This window comes from Pezoporus wallicus, unplaced genomic scaffold (genome assembly GCF_028554395.1).
Source record: "Pezoporus wallicus isolate ANWC-B61680 ecotype Strahan unplaced genomic scaffold, APGP_CSIRO_Pwel_v1 contig_2908, whole genome shotgun sequence".
Lineage (NCBI taxonomy): Eukaryota > Metazoa > Chordata > Aves > Psittaciformes > Psittacidae > Pezoporus > Pezoporus wallicus.
The window spans coordinates 6,017,377-6,038,684 of NW_026642179.1; the positions used below are offsets into that span (position 1 = coordinate 6,017,377).

Consider the following 21,308-nt stretch of genomic DNA (forward strand, 5'->3'; position numbering starts at 1 on the left):
AAAATAAAAACCCCTTCTATAGCATAAACCTCTCCCTGTTAATGAAATAAAGTCACATAAGAGTTTTCTTCTGGCTGGGAATATGACGTGAAACTTTTACACTAAAGCAAGTGTTGTTGTAAGAACTGGACAGCAGAAGGATCACAGGAAAACAGAGAAGCTTGGCAAAAGGCAGGGGAGAAAGCAAACCCTAATTTTCTTCCTCTTTCCTTTTTCTTAGCTCTTATTCCTCTCTCCAGCACGTGCAAACCATATCGAGACCTGCTACTGCCCAACACTCCCCTCCTAATGCCACTTGAGAGCACAGCACAAGGCAATAACCTCACAATACCAGTTAGGGCCTTTCCCAATCCACAGCTGACAGTGAGACATCCACAGAAATCCACTGACAAAATGGGAATAAACAAGTGAAACAAACACCTATATTTAAACTAAGCTCCAAAACCTAAAACCAGATGAAGCCAGCTATGCCCTCAGATCCTTCCAACTCCTATCCATAAGACAGAAAACATACTCTGCATTTGCTGCATGGTATCCTCAAGATGATTTTAATGTAATCTCTTGTTAAATTTTTAGTATACAGGATTTCAGTTGATCCCAGTTCCTCTTCAAGAGCTGTATCTCTATATACTCACTGTATTAGTAACACATTAACTGGAAAGAGAGAGCCACAAAATACAAAAGTAAGATTCTTTTTTCCCCTCCTTTTGCTTTCTTCCCCCTCCATTTTTTTTTTTTTTTTTTAATAATCTAGGGGAAAAAAAAGGAAAAAAGAAAGAGTATCAATCAAAGATCCCTGTACTTCCTAGGAACACTTATTGTGTGGGATAAAGGAAGACTCATAATCTGTCAGCATTTCAAAACCAGCTGATACAGTTCAGTAGCACAGCAACATCCATGTTTGTGGCTCTACAGCAATGATTATTCTCAAGTACAGCAAGAATTTGGTATGAACCAAATTCCTCAACATGGGGAAAAAAGAAGTCATCCACAACACAAACTGGCTGAGGGCGAGGGAGAATCATCTGAATATCTAGATAGGCAAGGGATACACCAAGCGACTCAAGCAAGCCATCGTTTCCCATCTCAGGCTGCAGCAGCACCCCTTACACAGGTCTCTCATACTCTCAGGCTCTGAGGCTGACAGCAGTCCTCCTCGCCAGTGTTCAAGCGTTTCAACACTTGTCTCCCTTTTTGGAGATCAACAGAAGTGACACATAAAACCTAACAGAAAAAAAACATGACGACTCACAACTTCCATGCACGGAATGGCTTGAGTCTTTGAACAAACAAAGAACTAAGAGAGCCCATGTACAGTAGGGTAAGACAGCATATATGCTTACAACATTTCCAAGAGTGAGACAATCACAATGGCTACATAAGGATATTTGCTGTATTAATTTGCAATACCTGAAAAAAGCCCTGCTGAGTTTGCACTGTATTTACACATTGATTGGCTTCTTCCTTGCAAGCAAGTAGCGGCATCCCTTCCCGCCTCGGTCCTTCCCTCCCCCCAGTCCTTCCCTGGGTTTAAGCTACTCATAGTCAGAACAAGAACATTCAGTCTAAGAAAAATTTCTTAGAGTAGTATAATTTCTTAAAGAAGATAGCATATTTACACACATCTAACACATGAAAATACTCTATTTTATACTAAATTTCTGTTTCAAATAAACTACAACACTGCATCTTAGCTTTCTGCAGCTTTAGAGGACAGTCCCCATCAGGCACAAACTGGGCTTCCCACTCCCATTTCAACTGGCAGCTTTGCCTTACAGTGGTGCACTACCATCGTGTTCAAGTCCTGACAGGTCTCCAATTGTGGTTTGCTTGCTTGGGAAAGGAATAATGAAGTTCTCAGCAAAGCCATGCTAAACATCCACTCCTTTAATGAGAGATCCTTCTAGGATGATATTGAAATCTTGCAATGTCTGTAGGACTCGGATAAGGGAGTTGACAGTCATGCGGTCCCGTAGGAGAGCATTCTCCTCATACATCCTTGTAATGGGCGGGCATTCTGCCAGCAATGGGATCCACTGAGAGAGCAAGTGGTCCCTGCGAAGAGGATGAAGAGAATTATTTTAGCACCAAGTAAACAGATCTCAAACATAAATTCTCCAAGAACACAACTCAGAATATGCAGGCTCTTTTTGAGGGTGATACATGTTGTTTCCACATAGAAGCTTCCTTTGTAATCATAACCCTTGATTTTGTTAATAAAACACAGCGAGCTGAACATACATGTAGGAATACAAGTATATTGAATGAATATACATGTATATTAAATGAGTACTGGATGAATATACATGTAGGAACACATGTATACTTGTATAGCTGAGCATACTGTAGGAACGAAGATAGAAGGATATCAGCAGAACTGGACAATTGCTTTTGGAAGAATTCAGCAACATTTTCAGATCGGGAAGTGAGAAAATAAAGCTCATGCAAAATCAATAGACTGTTTTCCCACTGATTTCCCACATACCCAGACAGACAGGACAAAAATGGTACTTATTTCTAGACATACAACTTCCACCGTCCAAAATATAACCAAGCCCCACCTCCCTCCCCAAGTGCAAGACAGAAAGCAAGGAAAGACTGAACTAGAATAGTTTTGTCAAAATTGTAACAGACATCCCATTTTCATAGGCAAAGTGATTTAATGAAGCTTTAGAAATGCACCAGCTCTTGCAAGGGAATTTTGCATTCACATAGCCATCACTTCATCAAAAATACAGTTTCAAGACAGACTTCATACCTATGACTGTCAAGCTAACAGTTATAAAAGAGCTCAAAACATTTTTAGCAGTTTAGACACTGCTTCTTTGATCCAATTTTTCACGTAGTACTAAAGCAGCTTTAATAGGTACTGGGTAATAGAAGGGTGTGAGATGTCTTAAAATGGAAAACTAAAGGTAATAACAATGGTGTAAAAATATTCTTCTAGTCTAATGCAAGAGGACACATATATCAAAGAGCAATTAGGTACCTTGTCCCCAGGCAAACCAGAATCTGGAATTTGCCATCCTTTCCAATGTTCCTTGGAGCAGTATTGATGGCATTCACATAATGACAGAAGGTTTTGCATGAAGATCTCTGAAGCAAAAGGGCCTCCTCATTATCTCCAATCTGGTCACTGGTTTCAAAATAAGCAACAGCTTTCTCTGTGGTAGGGAGAAAATCAGAACCCAGTGAGATGTAACTTCATTGAGACATAGAATTAGACAAGGGAATCCTCAGAAAAACAACTTGCTGAGACAGTTTATATACAGATACCTCACTCTCAAGAACATAGGTAGGTGATGATCTCCACCTTTGCTACATAGCAGCAGTCATCGGACTGGTTGATGTCTAATACAGTTAGGTAACATCAGGGAGTTGCACCAGAGTACCTGTCAGTGGTTTCTTTCTGAATGATACCATCAGCTTTGATTTTTCATCTTTTCTGAGTAAGCACTTACCCTCAGGCTAAGTATCTCAACTTGTATGTTTTAAGGGAGTAAGTACATCTTAAATTACCACAATGTAGGCATACAGATAAGCATCACAGAAGACCAATGTAGTGATTAGGAGAGTTCTCACAAACAACTACAAATATAAACCTTTGCCTCCCTGCCCTTTCCTACGTCTCCCCCTGACAGCAACTGCTACTCTACCCCAACCTCCATTCTTTCTGGGCAGAAAATTGGCTGTTTGAACATTCAGTTATGAATAAATGACTAGAATTTGAAGTGCTCTTAAGGTTCTGCCCAGATTCACATTCATCCCTTATACAGAGCTTAGTATTTCTCATCTTCTATCTTGTTTCTCATTGACTTCAAGCAACCTGGAACAGGTGCCAGGCAGGAACAAATAACACCTTAGCTCATGAGAACCCAAGATCTGTGTGTGAGTAGTCATTTTGCACTTATCTTTCTTCTTCTGCCTCCAAATCACATACCACCTTACCTATGAAATCCCAGATGAAGACATTCTTATGAAAAATGCGAGCAGATTTGAATCCATGGTGAAAGACCTGCTCCAGTGCTGCAACCAGGCCATTCTCTCCACACAGCAGAATGGTAAGGCTCCCTCTCTGTGAGGAAGGGAGAGTCTGTAAGTACAACTTGTCTTGTTTGCATGCCAGAACCTTCAAATTTAAAGGTTAATAGTCTCCACTAGTACTTCAGTTCCATTTCTCATTATAAAAATATTTACATGGATTTTAGGTTCCAGGCAAGTAATGAAAAATAGGAAGTACCTCTTTCTCTGGCTTGTGAAAGTGCTTCACAATATTGTTCACAGCTTCCCCAATTCCCTCTTGGATCTGTCCCGCATTAGGTTCTGTGGAATGATGGAGAGCATACTAGCTGAAGATACCAACTTTAAAACATTCATCAAACTCTCATGATGACATAGCTTGAACTGCAGGAATTATTCTTTGTCTTTAACAGAGTTCAGGCAATCATTTGTCTTGTGTAATCCTGAGCCTTATTACAAGCAACTGATGAGCAACCCTGGAATGGTCAAATAAATTGCCTTACTTAAAAATGCACAACCCAAGGATCTGGCTTGATAAATATTTTATTTGAGTTAATCACTTCTTTCTCATTACATAGAGTACAGCAACCCTAACATGAGGAGATGTGGGCTGAAAGGCTGTAGCCCAGTCATTTGGCTCACTTCTACATGACCGAGGCCAGAAAACCCACCACTCATTAATTTCTGACTGGAACCCACAATGTTTTAATGAGCCCCCAAAAGTATCTGGACACATCTCTAGTCATTGTACCAGTGTGGGGGACCACAGGGAGAGAATATTCCTTATTAATAGTTCCAAGAATAAGTTATCTTCTGTGTTAAAATGTATGCCATATTCCTACCCTGCATCTGTTTAGCTGTATGCCTCTACCATTGAATCATGCTATGCTTCCACCTGCAACCATCTCATCTTCCTGTGCTGAAAATTACCTACCTGCAGAAAATTATCCAGTCCTCATTCACTTTCTTATTAAAACAGACTGAACTTTTAAAACTTAATTTTAAGCAGATGCTTGCCAGATTTTCATGGTTCTTCTAAAAGGCCTTTCTTATTTTTCAGACATATGTAGGTTGCTATTAGCTGGCCTTACAATTGTTATTCTGGAAGCATGGAGTATTTCAGCATCATTTTAGTACATCAGGACCTCTACATTCTTTGGCAGGTCTAATACAGAGCCTCATTTAGCTCTCAAGACAAATGAATTACTGGGTCTTAGTGTTCTCAGACCTAAGGAAATGCTCTGGTGCCCAATTCTCCAGCTAATACGGACTCGTGTGAAAAGCTGCAGTGGCCCCATGGTGGCTTTTAGATACTGCATTGCCCTTGAAGGCTACTCTTTCCTAGCCTGACATTTCAGCAGTCATGTCCTCTAGGTTTACAGGAGCTGGACAGATTTATGAACAGGATCTACACTGTGCTCATCAGTTTGCTTTAGTGGAGAATGCCTCACATGGCCCTTACAGTCCCATGCCCTGCAGTAGCCAGCAACAGTTACTCATAAAAGCTAATTTTAGGAATGCAAAGTTGATGTCCCCCAGGGTCCCCCTAAAGATGTGCTCCTCTAGAAGGCAGTTCACAGTATCCATATCAAATTCTGACCTGCCCTTGAGAGAGGACTGTCTTCCCACTGACTACAAAGTGAGCTGGGAAGCTGAGCAGCATCAGCTACTGCAAATTCTGCTGCCTCCTCCTCCTTCATCTCACATCTCTGTGCTCCAAGGAAAGAGATTATTATCTCTCAACTGTCAAATGGGGGACATTGAAAAAGGCAGTGTGTGCAGTCACAGAACAAGCTGCAGACTCACAAACTAGGGCAGGAAAAACTCATCAGCTTGCAGCTATTCCTCTGCACCAAGCCTCTTTTTAATAGGAGCAATCCTGTTCACAACAGCTTTATTTCTCAGCCATTGTTACCCCCTTGTCTAGGGCCCCGGGGAGAAAAGAAAGGACTTACTGTTGTTCTTCCCTGTGAGGGAAGTGATGCTAAGCCGTCGAGCTGTGGTAGGAGATTTCTGCTGCGGTGGGGTACGGCACTGCTTCCCCAGCTCTTCATCAGATGTGGAGGACACCAGCTCTCCAATGAGTATTCGCTCCAGGCTGCCATCATCAACACCTTTCCCCAGCCATCTCCCACAGGGAAACCTGCCACACACACCCAAGACAAGCACAGGTCAGCCATGCAAGCACTCTAGCTTCATCTCAAAGCTAGAGGAACAGCTCGCGCCCAATGAACACTGCTAACAGGCAGGAAATATTTTGTAGCCAGAAACTTCACAAACCAGAGCTCAACAGGCAGCATTCCCTGCAGAACCAATCATCCTTAGGAAAAGGGAAATATGCAAAGAGTGCATGAAAGCCCAGGACAACAAAGCATCATACGTATATTTTATGGTCCACATCTTGATTTCTGCCAGGTTCTTTTAGACTTGCAACCAGAAGTGATATTCTGCCTTTAAAAATACTGTCATGATTAACAACTAAATTCCCTCACAGAGTTCCCACCCAGTTGAAGCTGTGACGTTTCCTCATACTCAAATCTCATACAGCACATTCTACTGCTGTATGTTTTGACCCAATCCACATTCCTAATGAAAGCCATGAACATGTCCATACCCCCAGTCTTTGTACCCAGTTTCCTTATACTTTCCCCCTGTGGCCAACCCTGAGCTCATCTTTCTGAATTATACCTTTTCAAATCTACATTTAGATAAAAAAACCTAAGTCTGCTTAGCCAGATGCTTTGTAACACCGATGGTGAATTAGGAGATCATTTCAATACAAGAGGTATGAACTCAACAGAAGATCGAGAAATCATCAAACCCTTTTATTTTCTTGCAATCTGACTTTCTGTACATTTGTACAGTACTTAGACATTTGAATATCTTTAAAATGAAAAAGACATAAAAGATTTGCCCTAAACTATAAATCCATCCCTTGGGGTTTTAAAGAGTTCATCTGCGCACAATTTACCACACTACTTTAAATCGAGAGATTTAATTATTAGACACAAGCATATGAATCACTTCAACAGTATCCATACTGTTTGTCCTGTCTCAGAGAGGTGCAAAGAAAATCCTACATTCATGTCTCAATTAGATTATTTGACTTCAACTAGGGCTTCTGAAATGAGAGAACTGGGGTAGGGGAGACCAGCCCAACCTTACCAGGTACCCAAATCAGCCCACAGTGCTCTGTCAACTGATGAAAAACATTCTTGCTTTCTCTAGATTTAACAAGTAAGAATTTCAGACAAAGAAAATTAAAACTTGATGCTTACTTGTACGTGTGTCCTGTTATTTCATTTCTGACCATGACACAATCAACCAGCCACTTGGCCAGTAGCCCTGAGTTGTCATGACCAATCTGAACGGTCGTCAGCTTCCCTAAGTTCTGGCACTGAAATGAATAACAGTTTTCACTTAATTTAAAAAACAACAGACCACATCCCCACCACCACCACATGCACACATATGGTCTCAAATGTATGTTTTTATTCAGTTTCCTTTGATTTATACAGCAAGTATTTTCAACCAAACATGCAAAGCATTTTGAAAAGCAGAATAATTAAGTCAGGAGAAAAGAAATAACCTGAAATAAAACTATTAAAAGCTTGTGAAGAGATTACAATCTTTGTTTGTTGTGAACACTCACTGAGTATTTCTGAGCTAAGGTGATAAAAAGGCATGCTTTTGTAGAAGAAATAGATGTTTAGTACAAACAGCTTTTCAAAAGTTCGTTTGGAGCATACTAACCTTCACTTGACTCACTCTACACTATGAAGCAGTCCCTAGATCCTCTATTATTTTCAAAGACTGATTCGCTTATTGTTGGGCAAGATAAAAATCACTAACATGAGACTCTTATAATAAAGATACAGAACAAGGAAAACAAGGGACTGTGAATTCCAGTGCAAGATGTAATTGTAGGTGTGGCTGGCAGCGACATCTATTAACGTCACCTAAACATTTCCCTTTCAAGACCTTGGTTTTCGTTGCTTGGGCTTGGGCTGACATTTTCCATAGTGGGTGGCTGCTCAAGCTGGTATTTTGGAAAACTTCAGCCAAAGGAATAATCCAGAATAGTCTTGTTATGGTGCTTAGAAATGTCTAAATGTCATTTTGCTTGCTACAAGCCTGGGGATCTTTTCTATGAAATACTGGTATCTGAGAGGCAGCCATTGTATCATGAAAATATCCTCTCCCTGTCAAAACCTACCTATATTTGGCAAGAGGTTTTCTTTTTACTATTGTTGAAGAACAGTCTACTGTTCTTCAGACACAAAGACACAACTTTAATTTTAGTAGCAGATTTTCCTAAAAAAAAAAATCAATCCTTACTGGACATCATGCAGCCTGGAGCTGCAGGAGCCTGACAGGCCTTTCCCTTCAATTCCTGGTACCAGCTGCTTTGGGTGGCACTAAGCCAACCTGTAACTGATGGGTGGGAAAGCAGAGGGAAACGCTGTATAGTTAAATGCAGAGAAAACCACAGCAAGCATGGAGAAGAAGCCCACAGTGATGGTGGGTAGGTCTGTGGCTTGAGGGGGTAGCACCTGAGGCCAGGAAGTTGAAGAACTCAGGGGTTAAATGGGCTGGTTGGAAGGAAAGCAGCAATGCTGGACAAGGAGGAAAAGAAATTCGGGACTCATCAGAGGTAGAAAGGGACCTGGGTGATGCTTAACTGGGAAGATGCATTGAAAGAGGGTAAAAACAGCTTGCAAGGGAAAGGAGGAGTCAGAAATGAAAGCTGAAAGGGAAAACTGGGCAAGGAAATGTGGAAAGGAATGAGACATAGAAATATATTGGCTAGGTGAGAAGAGGAGGCCTGGGCTGGGACAAGAAGAGCAGTGAAGCCTGTAGTTAAAAGTGTATGCTCGACTTTCATCTAGCATCATCAGGCAGTGCTGTTAGCCTGTACATACCTGTACGTACAGCAACCCTGAAAACCTGGACAGCATCTGAAATGCTGTGATCTTAAGAAAATAAACTCTCAGCAAATCAACACTTATTTGGAAGCATGTTTCAAATTGAAAAGTAAAATGCAAAGAGTGAGTACTCACCTCAAATGTCATTTCTAGGTGGTTTTTAGGAATCTGCATTACACCTGTATCTCCTAGTTCCCCTGATACACATATCCATGGATTTGATGTGGTTATTGCATTGCTCAGTTTTTTGATGGGAATTATCACTGACCTGTAAGGGATCACTAAGAACAGAATGGGGGAAATAAGTTATTCTTGACCTTTTTCCCTCCTGCAGTAAACACAATTTCTGGAGTAAACCACATCTCTTATAGAATCATGGAACAGTTTGGGTTAGAAGGGACCTTAAGATCATCTAGTTGCAAACCCCTTGCCCTGGGCAGGGACACCTTCCACTAGACCATGTCACCCAAGGTCCCATCCAACCTGGCCTTGAACGCTGCTAAGGACGAAGCATTCATCACTTCTCTGGGCAACCCATTCCAGTACCTCACCACCCTCACAGTAAAGAACTTCTTCATATCTAACCTGAACTTCCTCTGTTTTAAGTCTGAACCCATTAGCCCTTGTCCTATCACTACAGTCTCTAATGAAGAGTCCTTGTAGTTCAGATACCGGAAGGCTGCTCTGAGGTCTCCATGCAGCTTTCTCTTCTCCAGGCTCTCCCTTGAAGGTTAAAATCTTGTCCTATGCCTCAGCAACCTGACGAGGGGCACGCCTCGCACAGGGGCCGAACTAAGCACGCAGCGTGCGTCTCACCGAGGGTCACAGCAGCAGCCGCAGTACAGCCGGAGCAGCGGCTCTGCGGCCCAGCTCTTGGGGAGCTCCCGCCGGCACCGTTACCGCGAGCAGCCTCGGCGAGGGGCCCGGTGCCGCCGCACGGTGGAGCTGCAGCCTCGCGGCAGAACCGGCCTCCCTCTGCCGCAGAGTCCGGCCGGCGCAGGGACCGGCCGGCCGCGGGCTGACGGGCTAACGCGTAAACCCGGCTGCGGCGGGGCCCGGCGGGCTCAGCGGCTGAATGGAAAGGTTACGGGGGGAAAAGGAATGTCAGAAATGTCGGCACGGCTGGCAACGGCACAGCCGAAGCCTCAAGCCCCATCTGTCTCCGTGGACGTCCACCCGTTCAAAACCCGTTCATCACCATTGTCATAATATATACATGTATATGGCTGCCTCATCCCTGGCAGTGTGCAAAGCCAGGTTGGAGGGGGCTTTGAACAACGTGGTCTAGTGGAAGGTGTCCCTGCCCAAGCCAGGGGATTGGAACTGGATGAACTTTAAGATCCCTTCTAACTCAAACCATTCTATGACTGTGATTTTTTTAACTCTATGATTTTATGCTGCTGCTTCGTGTTGTTATTATATAAAAAAAATATATTATTAATTTGCTTTTAAATCTGCACCACCCATAACATTCTCAACAGGGACAGGGACTGCCACCCGCCTGGATTCAGATTTGACTCAAATACTGCACATTTTGATTCAGATTTGACTCAAATACTGCACATTAGCTCTGCAAGGCTCACCCTCCATATATTTCATAAGCTGCCTTTCTGACTGGGGAAGATAAGGCAGACTTTTTACTTTTTTGTGCGTGCCATATAATGATATTGCACTCAAAAAATACCCTCAAATTCCAAGCACTGATCCTACAGGGGAAAGCTGTCAAGCTGGATGCCCCACAGAAGTAAGGTAAATCAAGGATGAGTGAATCTCTTTGCGCTGTGCTAGTTCTGAGGGGATTTATTGCTTTAAGGGGGGAAAAAGTAGAATGAGTGACTGTTTTGACAGCCACCTAAAACTTGCTTCACTTCACTCTGAGCAGGCAGCGAAATGAAGAGTACGGGCCGCCAAGTCAGTCCAAATAATTAGGTCATTTAATGGGGTCCTGCCTTCTCTGCAGTGCCCGGTGCTGGAGAGACAAAGATTCATTCTCAGACTTCAATCCAGTCTCTGCTCTCCTTACAAGACAGGAAAGAAGAGGGAATCTTTTTGGCATTTAAAGAGAGACAAAAAGAGATTTAAAATATACATCAGAGCACAAAGTGCCTTGTATTTCATCCTCCAAGACTTCCACCTCCTCAGTCTGCAGAGGCCAGAAAGAAGCATTAGGATGTACTTGTCTGGGAGGGAAGATCAAGGAGCCTATACAACTGGGTGATGAAAATCAAGCCCTACATGGGCACTCTGTGCTGATTGCTCTCCTTTGTGCAATCCTTTTATCCATAGCACTCCCACATGACCTTGGCTCTCCAGCTGGTTTCTCAGAGCAACACCCAGCACCCATGAGCCCGGCAGCAACAACCAAGGTTTCCAGATAAGAGCTCGTCAGCTCAGGCCCCAGCACCAGCACCATCATCCCTTACAAATCATGACAGCAACTAATTTTTATTCAGGGGGAAAAAAATTGATTCTCCAACTCACTGATTGTGGTGAAGACGCTTGTGAAGCAGAAGTAATCCACAGCATTGAGTGAGAGCAGGTGATACAAGAACTGCTCCCGTTCTTCTTCACAGCGCAGGAAAGCGTAACGCTTGTAAAGCTTCCTGGTAGAAACAAATGAAGAGTTGATCTTAATGGGAGGCATGAAAAGTGAGATTCTCCAGCTAACACAAGCTGCTGGAAATCCATCAGGAGCATTTGCTGCACATGTGTTTTACAGATCACTCTTGGCTCCATGCTACCATAGCAAGGCTACAGGGTTCATCTCATTAAAGGATTGGGTTTTGCTGCAAAGCACAGATGTAAACTAACACTACCCACCACAGCAGACCTGAAACAACATACAGCAACCTCCTTTCTTCCCTGTATCATCCCACTGTGGAATAGCCTTGTCTAATAACCTAATCTTCCTCCTGCTCAATCCTGCAACAGAGAAAACTAAGCAAAAGGCACCAAACCAGGGAAGGCACCAAGCAGCAGCAGCGCTCCCAACACTCTTTCAGTTCAGTGAACCTAGTGTACATCACCAACTGCCCAAAGCAGTGCAAAGACACACCAGGAGATAACCTGGTCCTGCTGCAAGAAAGGGCAGAGCTTGCAACACTGCCTGCAGTCTGAAGGCAGCAGACTCCCAAAAAGCTGCTGAGGTAGATAGATGTAGATGAAACTTCAGGAAAAGACAGGCCTGCCACCATGCCTTTAAATGGATAACCCAAGAGGAGATTGTCTCTACCTACTCCTCTTTCTTCCCATTTGGTAACTTCTGGCATAAATCATGCCATGTAACTCATTACAGAGCCAGAACTGCATGTAGGAGTTAGGATGTTTTCTTTTCATACAGTTTTGTTTGTTTGGTTGTTTTTTCTAAATGCATTGCTTTGAGAAAACAAAGTCAAGGAACATCTACACGGACAGTGCCTGCTCTTGAAAGAGGAGGCAGAGCTGAGTGGCTGGGAGAGCTGGCCTCTAACCCAGCTCATGGCTGTCAGGATGGGGGTGAGCCAACCTAACACAGGGCTGCTGTGAGAAAAGGGGCAATCCTGTGCCTGCTGCTTCATTTGCACAAGATACAGTAACTGCAGGGTGGCAAAGTGGCCTGGGTCAAAACCCTGATCTGACCAGCACCTAATGCCTCCTTCCTGAAAATTATGATGCTTTCCATGCAGGTGAGCAGACTTCTGCCCTGCTGGGCGGGCAGAACCTTCTCTCCCAGCTAACCTCTGCCTTTAAATCACTTCTAGCTGGAATCCACAGTATCCAAACAGGGTGCCTGGCTGCACCCCAAACCTGCACAGCACCTTGACACACCACTCAGGGAAGACCTGAAAGTGAAGCTTGAAGAAAAGAGCCAGCTTACTTGGCAAGAGCCTGGTTGGAAAGCAGCTGCTTCAGGTGCTGAGACAAAAGCTTCTTCTCCAGAGAAAGCCTTATCCAGGCTCGGGCTCGTCCCACATCGGTCTTTATTTCACTCATGTTCTGAACATGCCTGAAACAGGTGGGAAAGAAATAATAATAACAGATGAATCATAAAAATTCTACATGCTTTAAATGGCAACATCCAGTGTGATGCAGCAACTGAACTGGAAAACACTCAGCAGGGCCCTGCAGAGCCCTGCACTGCAGCACTGGCCTGGGGATATGGGCAGCCCTTCCCAGGCACAGCATGGTGCAACCTGGGCACACTACAGCCTGTATCAGCTGCTCTGTGTCCTGGTGTTTGTTTGGCCAAGGTGAGCAGGGGTAGATCTGCTCATCCTTGCACTGCCTGAGGTAGAAGTCCTCATGGACACCGCTAACACTTTAAACAAGCAGCTACCTTGTGAGACCCAGTTATATTGTCACAGTTGCTCCCCGAGCTGCCAACACAAATGGGTATGTTTGGGAGGACAAAAGACAAATACATATCTTAAGCATTTCTTCAAACCACAATCTACTCTGAAGGCTCTAACAAACCCCTTGATGGCAGCTGCAATGGAAAACCTGAGAAAAAGAGGACTGGGGTCAACTGAGTGACAGGCACTCATAAGCAGTATCACTTTTTCAGGGATATGAGGTCCTCATGTAAGTGACAATCTGACTAGCCCTCCTCATGCTTGGTCTGTAGGAAAGCGGAACTGTTCCATAGGGGCTTTCTTCTATGGTTTTGTTTTTCTTTTTTTAACCTTCCCTTATTTCAGCTTGGAGAATGCCAGAAACCCAATTTTAGAGCACAGGGAGCTTTAGAGGAGGAATAGAACTGCCTTGGCAGGGCGAAGTTACTTGCAAAACCCCCCAACCTGGTTAAATAAACAGCAAAAGCAAGAGTAACATTTTCCAATAGAGGAAAGAAAAGGCTGCAATTTCTTCATTTTCATGCAATTTACATGTTAAGTGCACAGGCAGTTCAGCCCTCCAAACCTTTGTGGCAGGCTCCAAGTACCACTAGCTGAGCCTTAACTATCTCTGTTGTAACTTACTTTCCAACTCCTGCATCTTCCTTGAAGGCTCTCCACGCATTGCTGAGTGTTAGGGAATGTGGCAATATTTACTCCAAAGAAAATCCATCAAAGTCATGCTGTGACTGATGCTTTTTACATCACTAGCATAGACTCACTGTCTCGTGTTTTCCCCCATCTGTTACACCAAACACGTGCTTTGTGTTATATTTGGACCCTGTATTATTTGAGAAAAACACTCTCTTGTTTATAGAGATTCTTTACCATAACACGACCAGGACCTTGAGGGCAAATTTGCAAACTGAAACTTAGTGTTGTCCAGACATAAGAGCTCACTGTGCACAAATGAAGGGGATACACCAGGTATAGCTCAGCAACACCGTTCTCTACAGGCTGACCTAACCCTAATCCTAAAAACGCAGGTCCTACCCTTGCAATCCAAGCTGAGGTGTCTCTGTCACACAGCTCGGTGCTTCATGTACATATCAGAAGAACCATCAAGAAGGAACAATCAATAAGATTAATGGTGGATTGCCAGTGGCAAAACCTAGGTTACTTAAAACTCCTCCTAAAAAAAAAAAAGAAAGGAAAAAACCCAGATGTCTTTTTAAAGAAACCTTTCTCCTGTTTCCTAACATGACACACAGATAGATCTTTGATGGACCAGGTGAGAAATACTGACTTTTTCTGACCTGTAAAACAAATGCAGGAGGGCACATTACACTCATGTACTAGTCCTTGCCCTTTATAAGCAAGCTTGGCAGCCTCCCTCTGTCAGCAGCAATGCCTGTGAGCTGAATCCCTGCTGAGAACCTTGCTCCTGGCTCTGGAAAGCCCTTCCTGGCTCAGAGCTTCGCAGCCAGCACTCGACCTTCTGGCCCAGACAGCTGGGCACATGAGTCCTTGAGAAACAGGATGCGCACTACACTCAGCTACATCCATTGAGACACTCAGACATTTCAAGTCTTTTGAGATGGGAAGATCAAAGCACAGACTACCATCTCCCTCCCACACCTTCCCCCCCAGTGCTCCGCTTGAATTACATCTAAGATGAAACACTGAGTAGAATATGTTATTTTGCTGTGAGAAGATTCAAATACAGATGGACTCAACCTCATTCCATGCATGCTCTGTACCTCTTCATTACCCATATCTGGTTCTGACCAGATTGGCAATAACTGTGCATTTGGGAAAAATAAGGCTCTGCAACCATGCAGATTGACAGAGACATAAAAAAGATTCAGTTATCAGTCTTGGTGTCAGCAAAGCAGAGTTTAACAGAACAGAGCATTCGGGAACTCAAATTTATTTCACCCTCAGTTCTGAGAGTCAGAACAGCTCTATTTTTATCAGTGACCTAAGCATTAGCACTGTTTGCTCACCACTGCACAGCAAACTCTTCTTGTCAGGGTACTGAACAGCAATTTCCATGCAACTCCCTAGGTTGGGACTTGCTTTTAATCCCATTAGCAATAAAGAAAAATCTATTTACCCTGTCAAATGTAAGCCTGGGGAATGGTGAGACATACCCTCTGCAAATAGCTGTGCTGACAGAAGAGGCTACAGCTGCTCAATATCACCATGGCCCTGAGGATGGTGTTCATGTTCCCCATTGCAGTGCAGTCAGAAACAAGCTCCACTAGCTCGTCCCTTGTAGGTAGCAGATCCTTTCTAACACAGCTTCTTTTAACTGCAGCAGGTTAAGCATGACTGCTGTGGGCCCAGCACCTGGGGCCCACATCCTCTCCTGCAAGCTCGACGCGGAAGGGGAGGCACGACACAGGCATGAAGGCAAGCGCTGGCAGAAAGGAAGAGCTTGTCCCATGGGGAAGGCCCAGCTGGACCAAAGGTTTCAGGGAGTTGTATTGGCCCTAGCTGAACGCTCAGCAATGTGCCTGAGGGGTGAGGCCATGCTGGAGGCAGGCTGCAGCAGGAGCCTGCAGGGGTGAGAGAGCTGCTGCAGATCCTCATACAGGGAAGAGGCTGAAGGCAATACCCACAGACACACCTGTGCAGAGACTCTCCATGCAGAGAACCAAAATAAACATCTTGAGCATCTTCCTTACCACATCTAAGATGCCTGGATTTGTGAGGGGGGCAGAGGACACAGCAAGTTACCTGCAGCACAGGCCCATTGCACATTCAGAGAGTGACTCCTTTTGTTGTTTACATAACCTTGCATGAGCCATCAAAACCAAGCTGTGCTTAAGGCAATGCTTAATCCTCTAGCCGTTAGTTCAGTTAGCACAGCAACCCTGGCAATTTAATAGTTACCCATCCTTTTATCTTCAGCATGAATCTATGCGTGCAAACAAATACCAAGCAACACTCATTCCAAGCAGAAGAAAGTATGCCACGAGATTATAGATGACAAATTCAACTCACCATCTGCCCAGCATTTTCTATGACCAGACATGTTTGTAGACAATCACGAATACCCAAGGTATTATAAAAGGTAATGTTCTGCTTCTGTGAAAAGCAGAACAGAAACTCTTCACAGATGCAGAACAGAGTTTCTCTGAAAAAGCAGCAGAAATATTCTTTCAATTTAAGCAAGAGAGCTCAGATCTGTGCTGGGCTTTCATTCTTAAGTGGAAGTACATGGAAGACAAAACCCATGCATGCAGCAGCAAGCAAACATGGGCTCCTGTCAGGAATCCCTGCCCAGCACATGAGTTTCCGCTCCAGATCCTCCTTCATCCTTTCCTCAGCCTGACCCTCTACATGCCCATCAGCTTCAGAGGACTGAATCAAGTAAATAGCTGCCATGTCCCATGAGAGGGATGCTAAAATGACAGACACACATTCAAAATGACCTCTTGGCATTATACTCTTCATTACACAATATAGTCCTCCTCCCTCTTTCACATGCAATTTTAGCCTTATGTGGCATGTCACATTCTTCAGAATCAGAGCACAACTCAGACTACGTAACGTCAGACTAACAGGTTGCACACTGCACGTGGGAAGTACAGTTATTTTCTTTCAGAAGTCTGACTAATCTGTGTGATATTACAGATACATAATTTTCTGATGTGACAACACACAAAGCAAAGATCATATCACCGTAACCATGGCTTTGTGAATTAACTACAACTAATCTTATTTTTACCATCAGATTTTTTGCCCTATTTTACGTGGCTGAAGGACACTGTATTACAAGAAACAATACTCATGTTGTCTCACAGACTGCTAGCATTTGCTAGCAGCTTTGTGCAGGTGAGCATTATCGCATCACTCCTCCCCACTTTCCATGGCACTTTTACCTCACTGCCATCCCTAGCCATGACAAGTGGTGTCCAAACAGTGGCCTGACCTGGCAGCAGCTTTATCAAGGAGGCCTTTATCATGGGCCTCCACCATTTTTCACTCCTCACTCCTATTGGCTCCCAACCAATACTGCTTGTGTGTTTTTCATGTTTTACTAGAATAAATCAAGTGTACATGCAAAAGAGTTTTGCAAAATGAGAAGGCAACACTTTGTAGATATTAATGAAGGCTGAGGAGAAGGTTTAATTCTCTGTAGCTTTTGTAGACCCAAAGGCAGTGAGAATCTTTACCTTATGCTACACAATTAAAACCACAATCAATGCTTTAGGAAACAAAGTGCGTACCTCATATCTTGTATCAGGGAAACCCTCAAAGTAGGCAGAGTAATTCCTGTATCAGACTTCCGTCTTTCTGTTCCAACAGCAACTGCGGTGGAGAAAATACATGACGTTAACATAAAATTACAGTAATGGTCTGCAAAGCATTTGTTTTACAAAACAATCTTAAGTGGCTGGTAACTGCAATCTTTCTGTGTATTATCATTAACGCTACCCTGGAAATGTAGAAAAAGACAAAATGAAAAATGCTTAATATATTCCTTCCTTAATCCAGCACTGAAGCTGCAGATTTAGCTTCCCCTTGTGTATGTGAAATACATTAATATAATTCTGCATGGCAATCAGTTTTATTAGCAATACGTGTCTATAGAAAGCTCACAACTGAGAAGGACGTGATGGAATGAAGCTACAGTAGCATATTTGATGCTAAGAATGCCGTGCATTTCTGTGCTCCACTGCTGTGATCAAACTGCTTTGTGGTGACACATTTTGCTCTCAGGAATTTGTGCCTGCCAGTCAGATTGCTCAGTGCATTAGTCACTGAAGCTTATTAAAAAGTCTTTTCATGAGTAAGACTAGTTTGTCCATAGATGTGTCTCTGAGGACCGATCATACAAGTTCCCATCTGCAGGACTGGGACAACTGGGGAATCCTTGGAAAACGATCCACTAAAGTTCAGAGACTTTTATTATAATATCCATCAGCACCCACTGGGCAGGGAGGTCTCAAGAACATCAGAAAAGCAACCTCTCACAACACAGAAGTGATATAGTGACTGCAAAGGGCCAAGCCCTAAACTGAGCACAGAGATTAATTACACAACTTCTGAACTGTACCATCCACCAATTTAAGGATTTGTTAAACATGGAGTTATTCACACTGGGATTTGAGACAGATTTTGCTCACTAGAAGAAAAACGTCAGCTGTCTTAGACACAGCTCCACACCCTCAGCTTCTTCAGAAATCATCTCCTGTGGAAGCACTGCTTCTCACACCTCACTCAATGCTGATTACAAGGGAATTCAGGTAGCGAACAGACATCAAGTGATTTTCAAGACAGGGATAATAAGTAGTCCCTTTGCCTCCAATGTCAACCTATTTTGTTCAGACATCACGGCATCTTCAGTGATTATGAAGGGTCTCAAAATGTAAATGTGGTATTAGCAAGCAAATACACTGAAAATCCAGCATGGGTTTCATGTGGTTGCACAGTTCCTTCAAGGCCCAAGTTCATTTGCTGTGATGGACCCTTCGTTGAGTCACTTGCCAAGTACTCACCTGGAGACTCTGCACTATGCTCTTGCTTCTCTTCTCTCTCCTGGTACTGAAGTAAATGGGACCACAAAGCAGATTTTCCCTGAAAATTGAATATGTAGTACATAGCTTTAAATAGATCAGGCAAAAGAAAACAGGCCAATGAACATGGCAAAATAATGGGGTGGCATTTCAGTGGGTAAAAAGTTCCATAATGGCAACCAATCCTTCTCTCTTGGGCCGTGAAACCTCAGGAAAAGTACAGGACCATCCCACTGCCCTAGCAGTCATACCTCCCACTTCATTTCTTTGTCCTGTCCCTGGGTTTCTTATGTGAAGGTTGAAAGAGAAGAAAGCAATGATGATGTCAAGTAGGTGTTTGGTATCTCCATAGGTAGTTGTCAAATTAAAAGAAGAAAAATAAAGCAACCTGCCCCAAACAAAACCCCAAACCCTTACAAGACCAGGGACTGTGAGCCCAAAGATTACTCTCACTTTATGCTGGAATGATACCACTGAGTAGCAGCTTAAAAGGTAGAGATGGTATTTAGTATTTGCTAGAGTACTGTACACACAAAGCCCCGAGTTTCCAGTTACCAACCTGCTTGACCTGCAGACCGTGGCTCCAGATTCTTTCTAACAGATCACAGAGACTAGCAATCAATGTATTTTCCTCCAGACCTGTTATGTTGGCTTCTCCATGTCCCAGCTCGACTGCTTCATGGCCCATCTTCTCTACCAACATACGTTTAGTCTGTAAAAAAAAGAAAGAAAAAAAAAAATCTCCAAAGGTTTCTAAAATTATTATCCAAAAAGGAAAAGAATTTACAGATTATTTTCCTTAAACATGCTTAATCTAGAGACCTCTGCTAATGGCCTGACCAGAGACACTTTAAATCTCTTTACACAGGTAGTAAGTAAAAAAGAATTATAATCAAAATAATTGCATGATTACTCCATGCAGTCCTATTTCTATACCCTTTATCTATTGCCCTATACCTACACTGCTGATCTATAATAGACTACTATCAAAACCAGAATATAGACTAGGTACATTTTCAGCCTTACTCAGTACTTGGTTACAGCTATTAGAGTTTCAACTGCAACTGACACAGAGACATTAAAAAGTTTTTTTTTTATTTCCATGGCTACACAAGTTTCTTTAACATTAGAAACTGCTGTAGTTAATTTGCTCTGCATAAACAACATGCACAACAGTTGCACATGCTGAATGCTTCCCTTTTGACTTAGGGTCTCAAGCCCTCAAGTTATGTTTAGGCTAAATATAAATATGAACAATTAAAGGAAATTCTCCCTAAGACGTCTGATAATGCTGATTCTCCTTCCTGTTCTTTTTGCTGTTTCCACCAACTTAGACTGCATAAAAAGAAGAGTGATAGCATGTTCTTTTCTTTCCTAGCAGTTGAAAGATACAACACTAAAGGGATATCCACCCTGCAGCAGGCTGGTATACCAACACACCAACACCATTCCAGCTGTGAAGGACTTTGAGGATGCCACTTGTGGGTGCTATGTAGGCTCAGTGTAAGTGAAGGGAGAGTAGATGAGGAGGACCTACCTTCACACGACATTCCTTCAGTAACCCTTCCACAAATTTCCAGTTGGTCTGTGCAATCACAGCTGGAGAGAGGTCTGAGAGTTTGGGCTGCCTTAAATTTTTTCCTAAACTCCTCGCCTCCTGCATGTATTTCTACAAATAAACAGAACATTCAGGTATTACAAGTCAGAGGGACTCTCCTTGTCCTAATCCTAGGCAAGCAATGCTGGTGAAAAGGAATGAGCTAGTGTAAATCTAGGAACAAAATCATGATTTGCCTGATGTTTAGGTGTCAGGCTGGAGAAGTGGAATGCTCCCTTCTGACAACAGAAAAAGCAAGGTATTTTCCAGTCTGGTAAGGAAACAGTCAATGTTAGCTAGTGAACTGTGCTGTTAGCCACTAGCACAAGGTTAGCCACAACAAGTGTATAAAAGTGCAATACCTTCATTCAGCAATAAAGTCTAAACACCAAGGTTTTGTTCACTGTTATTTGATTCACACTTAAAAGAAAAATAAATTAAAAGTCATTTGTCTGATCTGTGACCAGACTGTGCAGGAACTGAAAAGAATCCTTTGAAAATAAATTACAATAAGCAGAAACACACTTAGTGAATGAGAAAGGTTTCATCCATTACTTTTCATCTGGATAGTTTATGTGGGAAAAATGAGACTTGATTTTATTCTCAATTAACTTCTTAATTACAAGTGAAGCTCATCTTAAGCAAAACTGACATTTAGAATCATTCATGTTTTTACTGTGGGGTAGTAATAGAGAAGTATAGACAAAATCTAGCATATTATTAAAAATAAAACAAATTCAAGCTATAATAAGATACTTTTAAACCTTCCCGCTCCACTGCCTTCTTGTTCAGGGGTGGGGTGTTTCTTGTTAAGCCAAAAACCCCAAACCAGTCAACATGTTGAGCAGAGCTAAGAAGCTGGCCTCATATAGGTGTGCAAATGTGAAGCCTATCAAAGAGTTGTCCAAGCATTAGTTGTAAAGCTTTT

The 21,308-nt window shown here is 43.0% G+C and overlaps 1 protein-coding gene across 7 annotated transcripts in view; it reads right to left on the minus strand.

Moving 5' to 3' along the window:
* Positions 1-852: 852 nt before the first annotated feature.
* The window catches only part of DENND5B (DENN domain containing 5B), a 113,657-nt gene continuing 93,201 nt past the window's right edge, over positions 853-21,308 (minus strand). For all 7 annotated transcript variants that reach the window (XM_057428086.1, XM_057428085.1, XM_057428089.1 and 4 more), the window contains 13 exons: positions 20,321-20,452; positions 19,343-19,495; positions 18,766-18,844; positions 17,494-17,575; positions 12,802-12,930; positions 11,427-11,548; positions 9,081-9,226; positions 7,299-7,417; positions 5,976-6,163; positions 4,241-4,323; positions 3,949-4,075; positions 2,990-3,164; positions 853-2,055 (listed from right to left, as the gene is read on the minus strand). In XM_057428086.1, the coding sequence (XP_057284069.1) occupies positions 1,872-2,055; positions 2,990-3,164; positions 3,949-4,075; positions 4,241-4,323; positions 5,976-6,163; positions 7,299-7,417; positions 9,081-9,226; positions 11,427-11,548; positions 12,802-12,930; positions 17,494-17,575; positions 18,766-18,844; positions 19,343-19,495; positions 20,321-20,452 (1,719 nt within the window). In that variant the 3' untranslated portion in view covers positions 853-1,871. The remainder of the gene's footprint in view (positions 2,056-2,989; positions 3,165-3,948; positions 4,076-4,240; positions 4,324-5,975; positions 6,164-7,298; positions 7,418-9,080; positions 9,227-11,426; positions 11,549-12,801; positions 12,931-17,493; positions 17,576-18,765; positions 18,845-19,342; positions 19,496-20,320; positions 20,453-21,308) is intronic.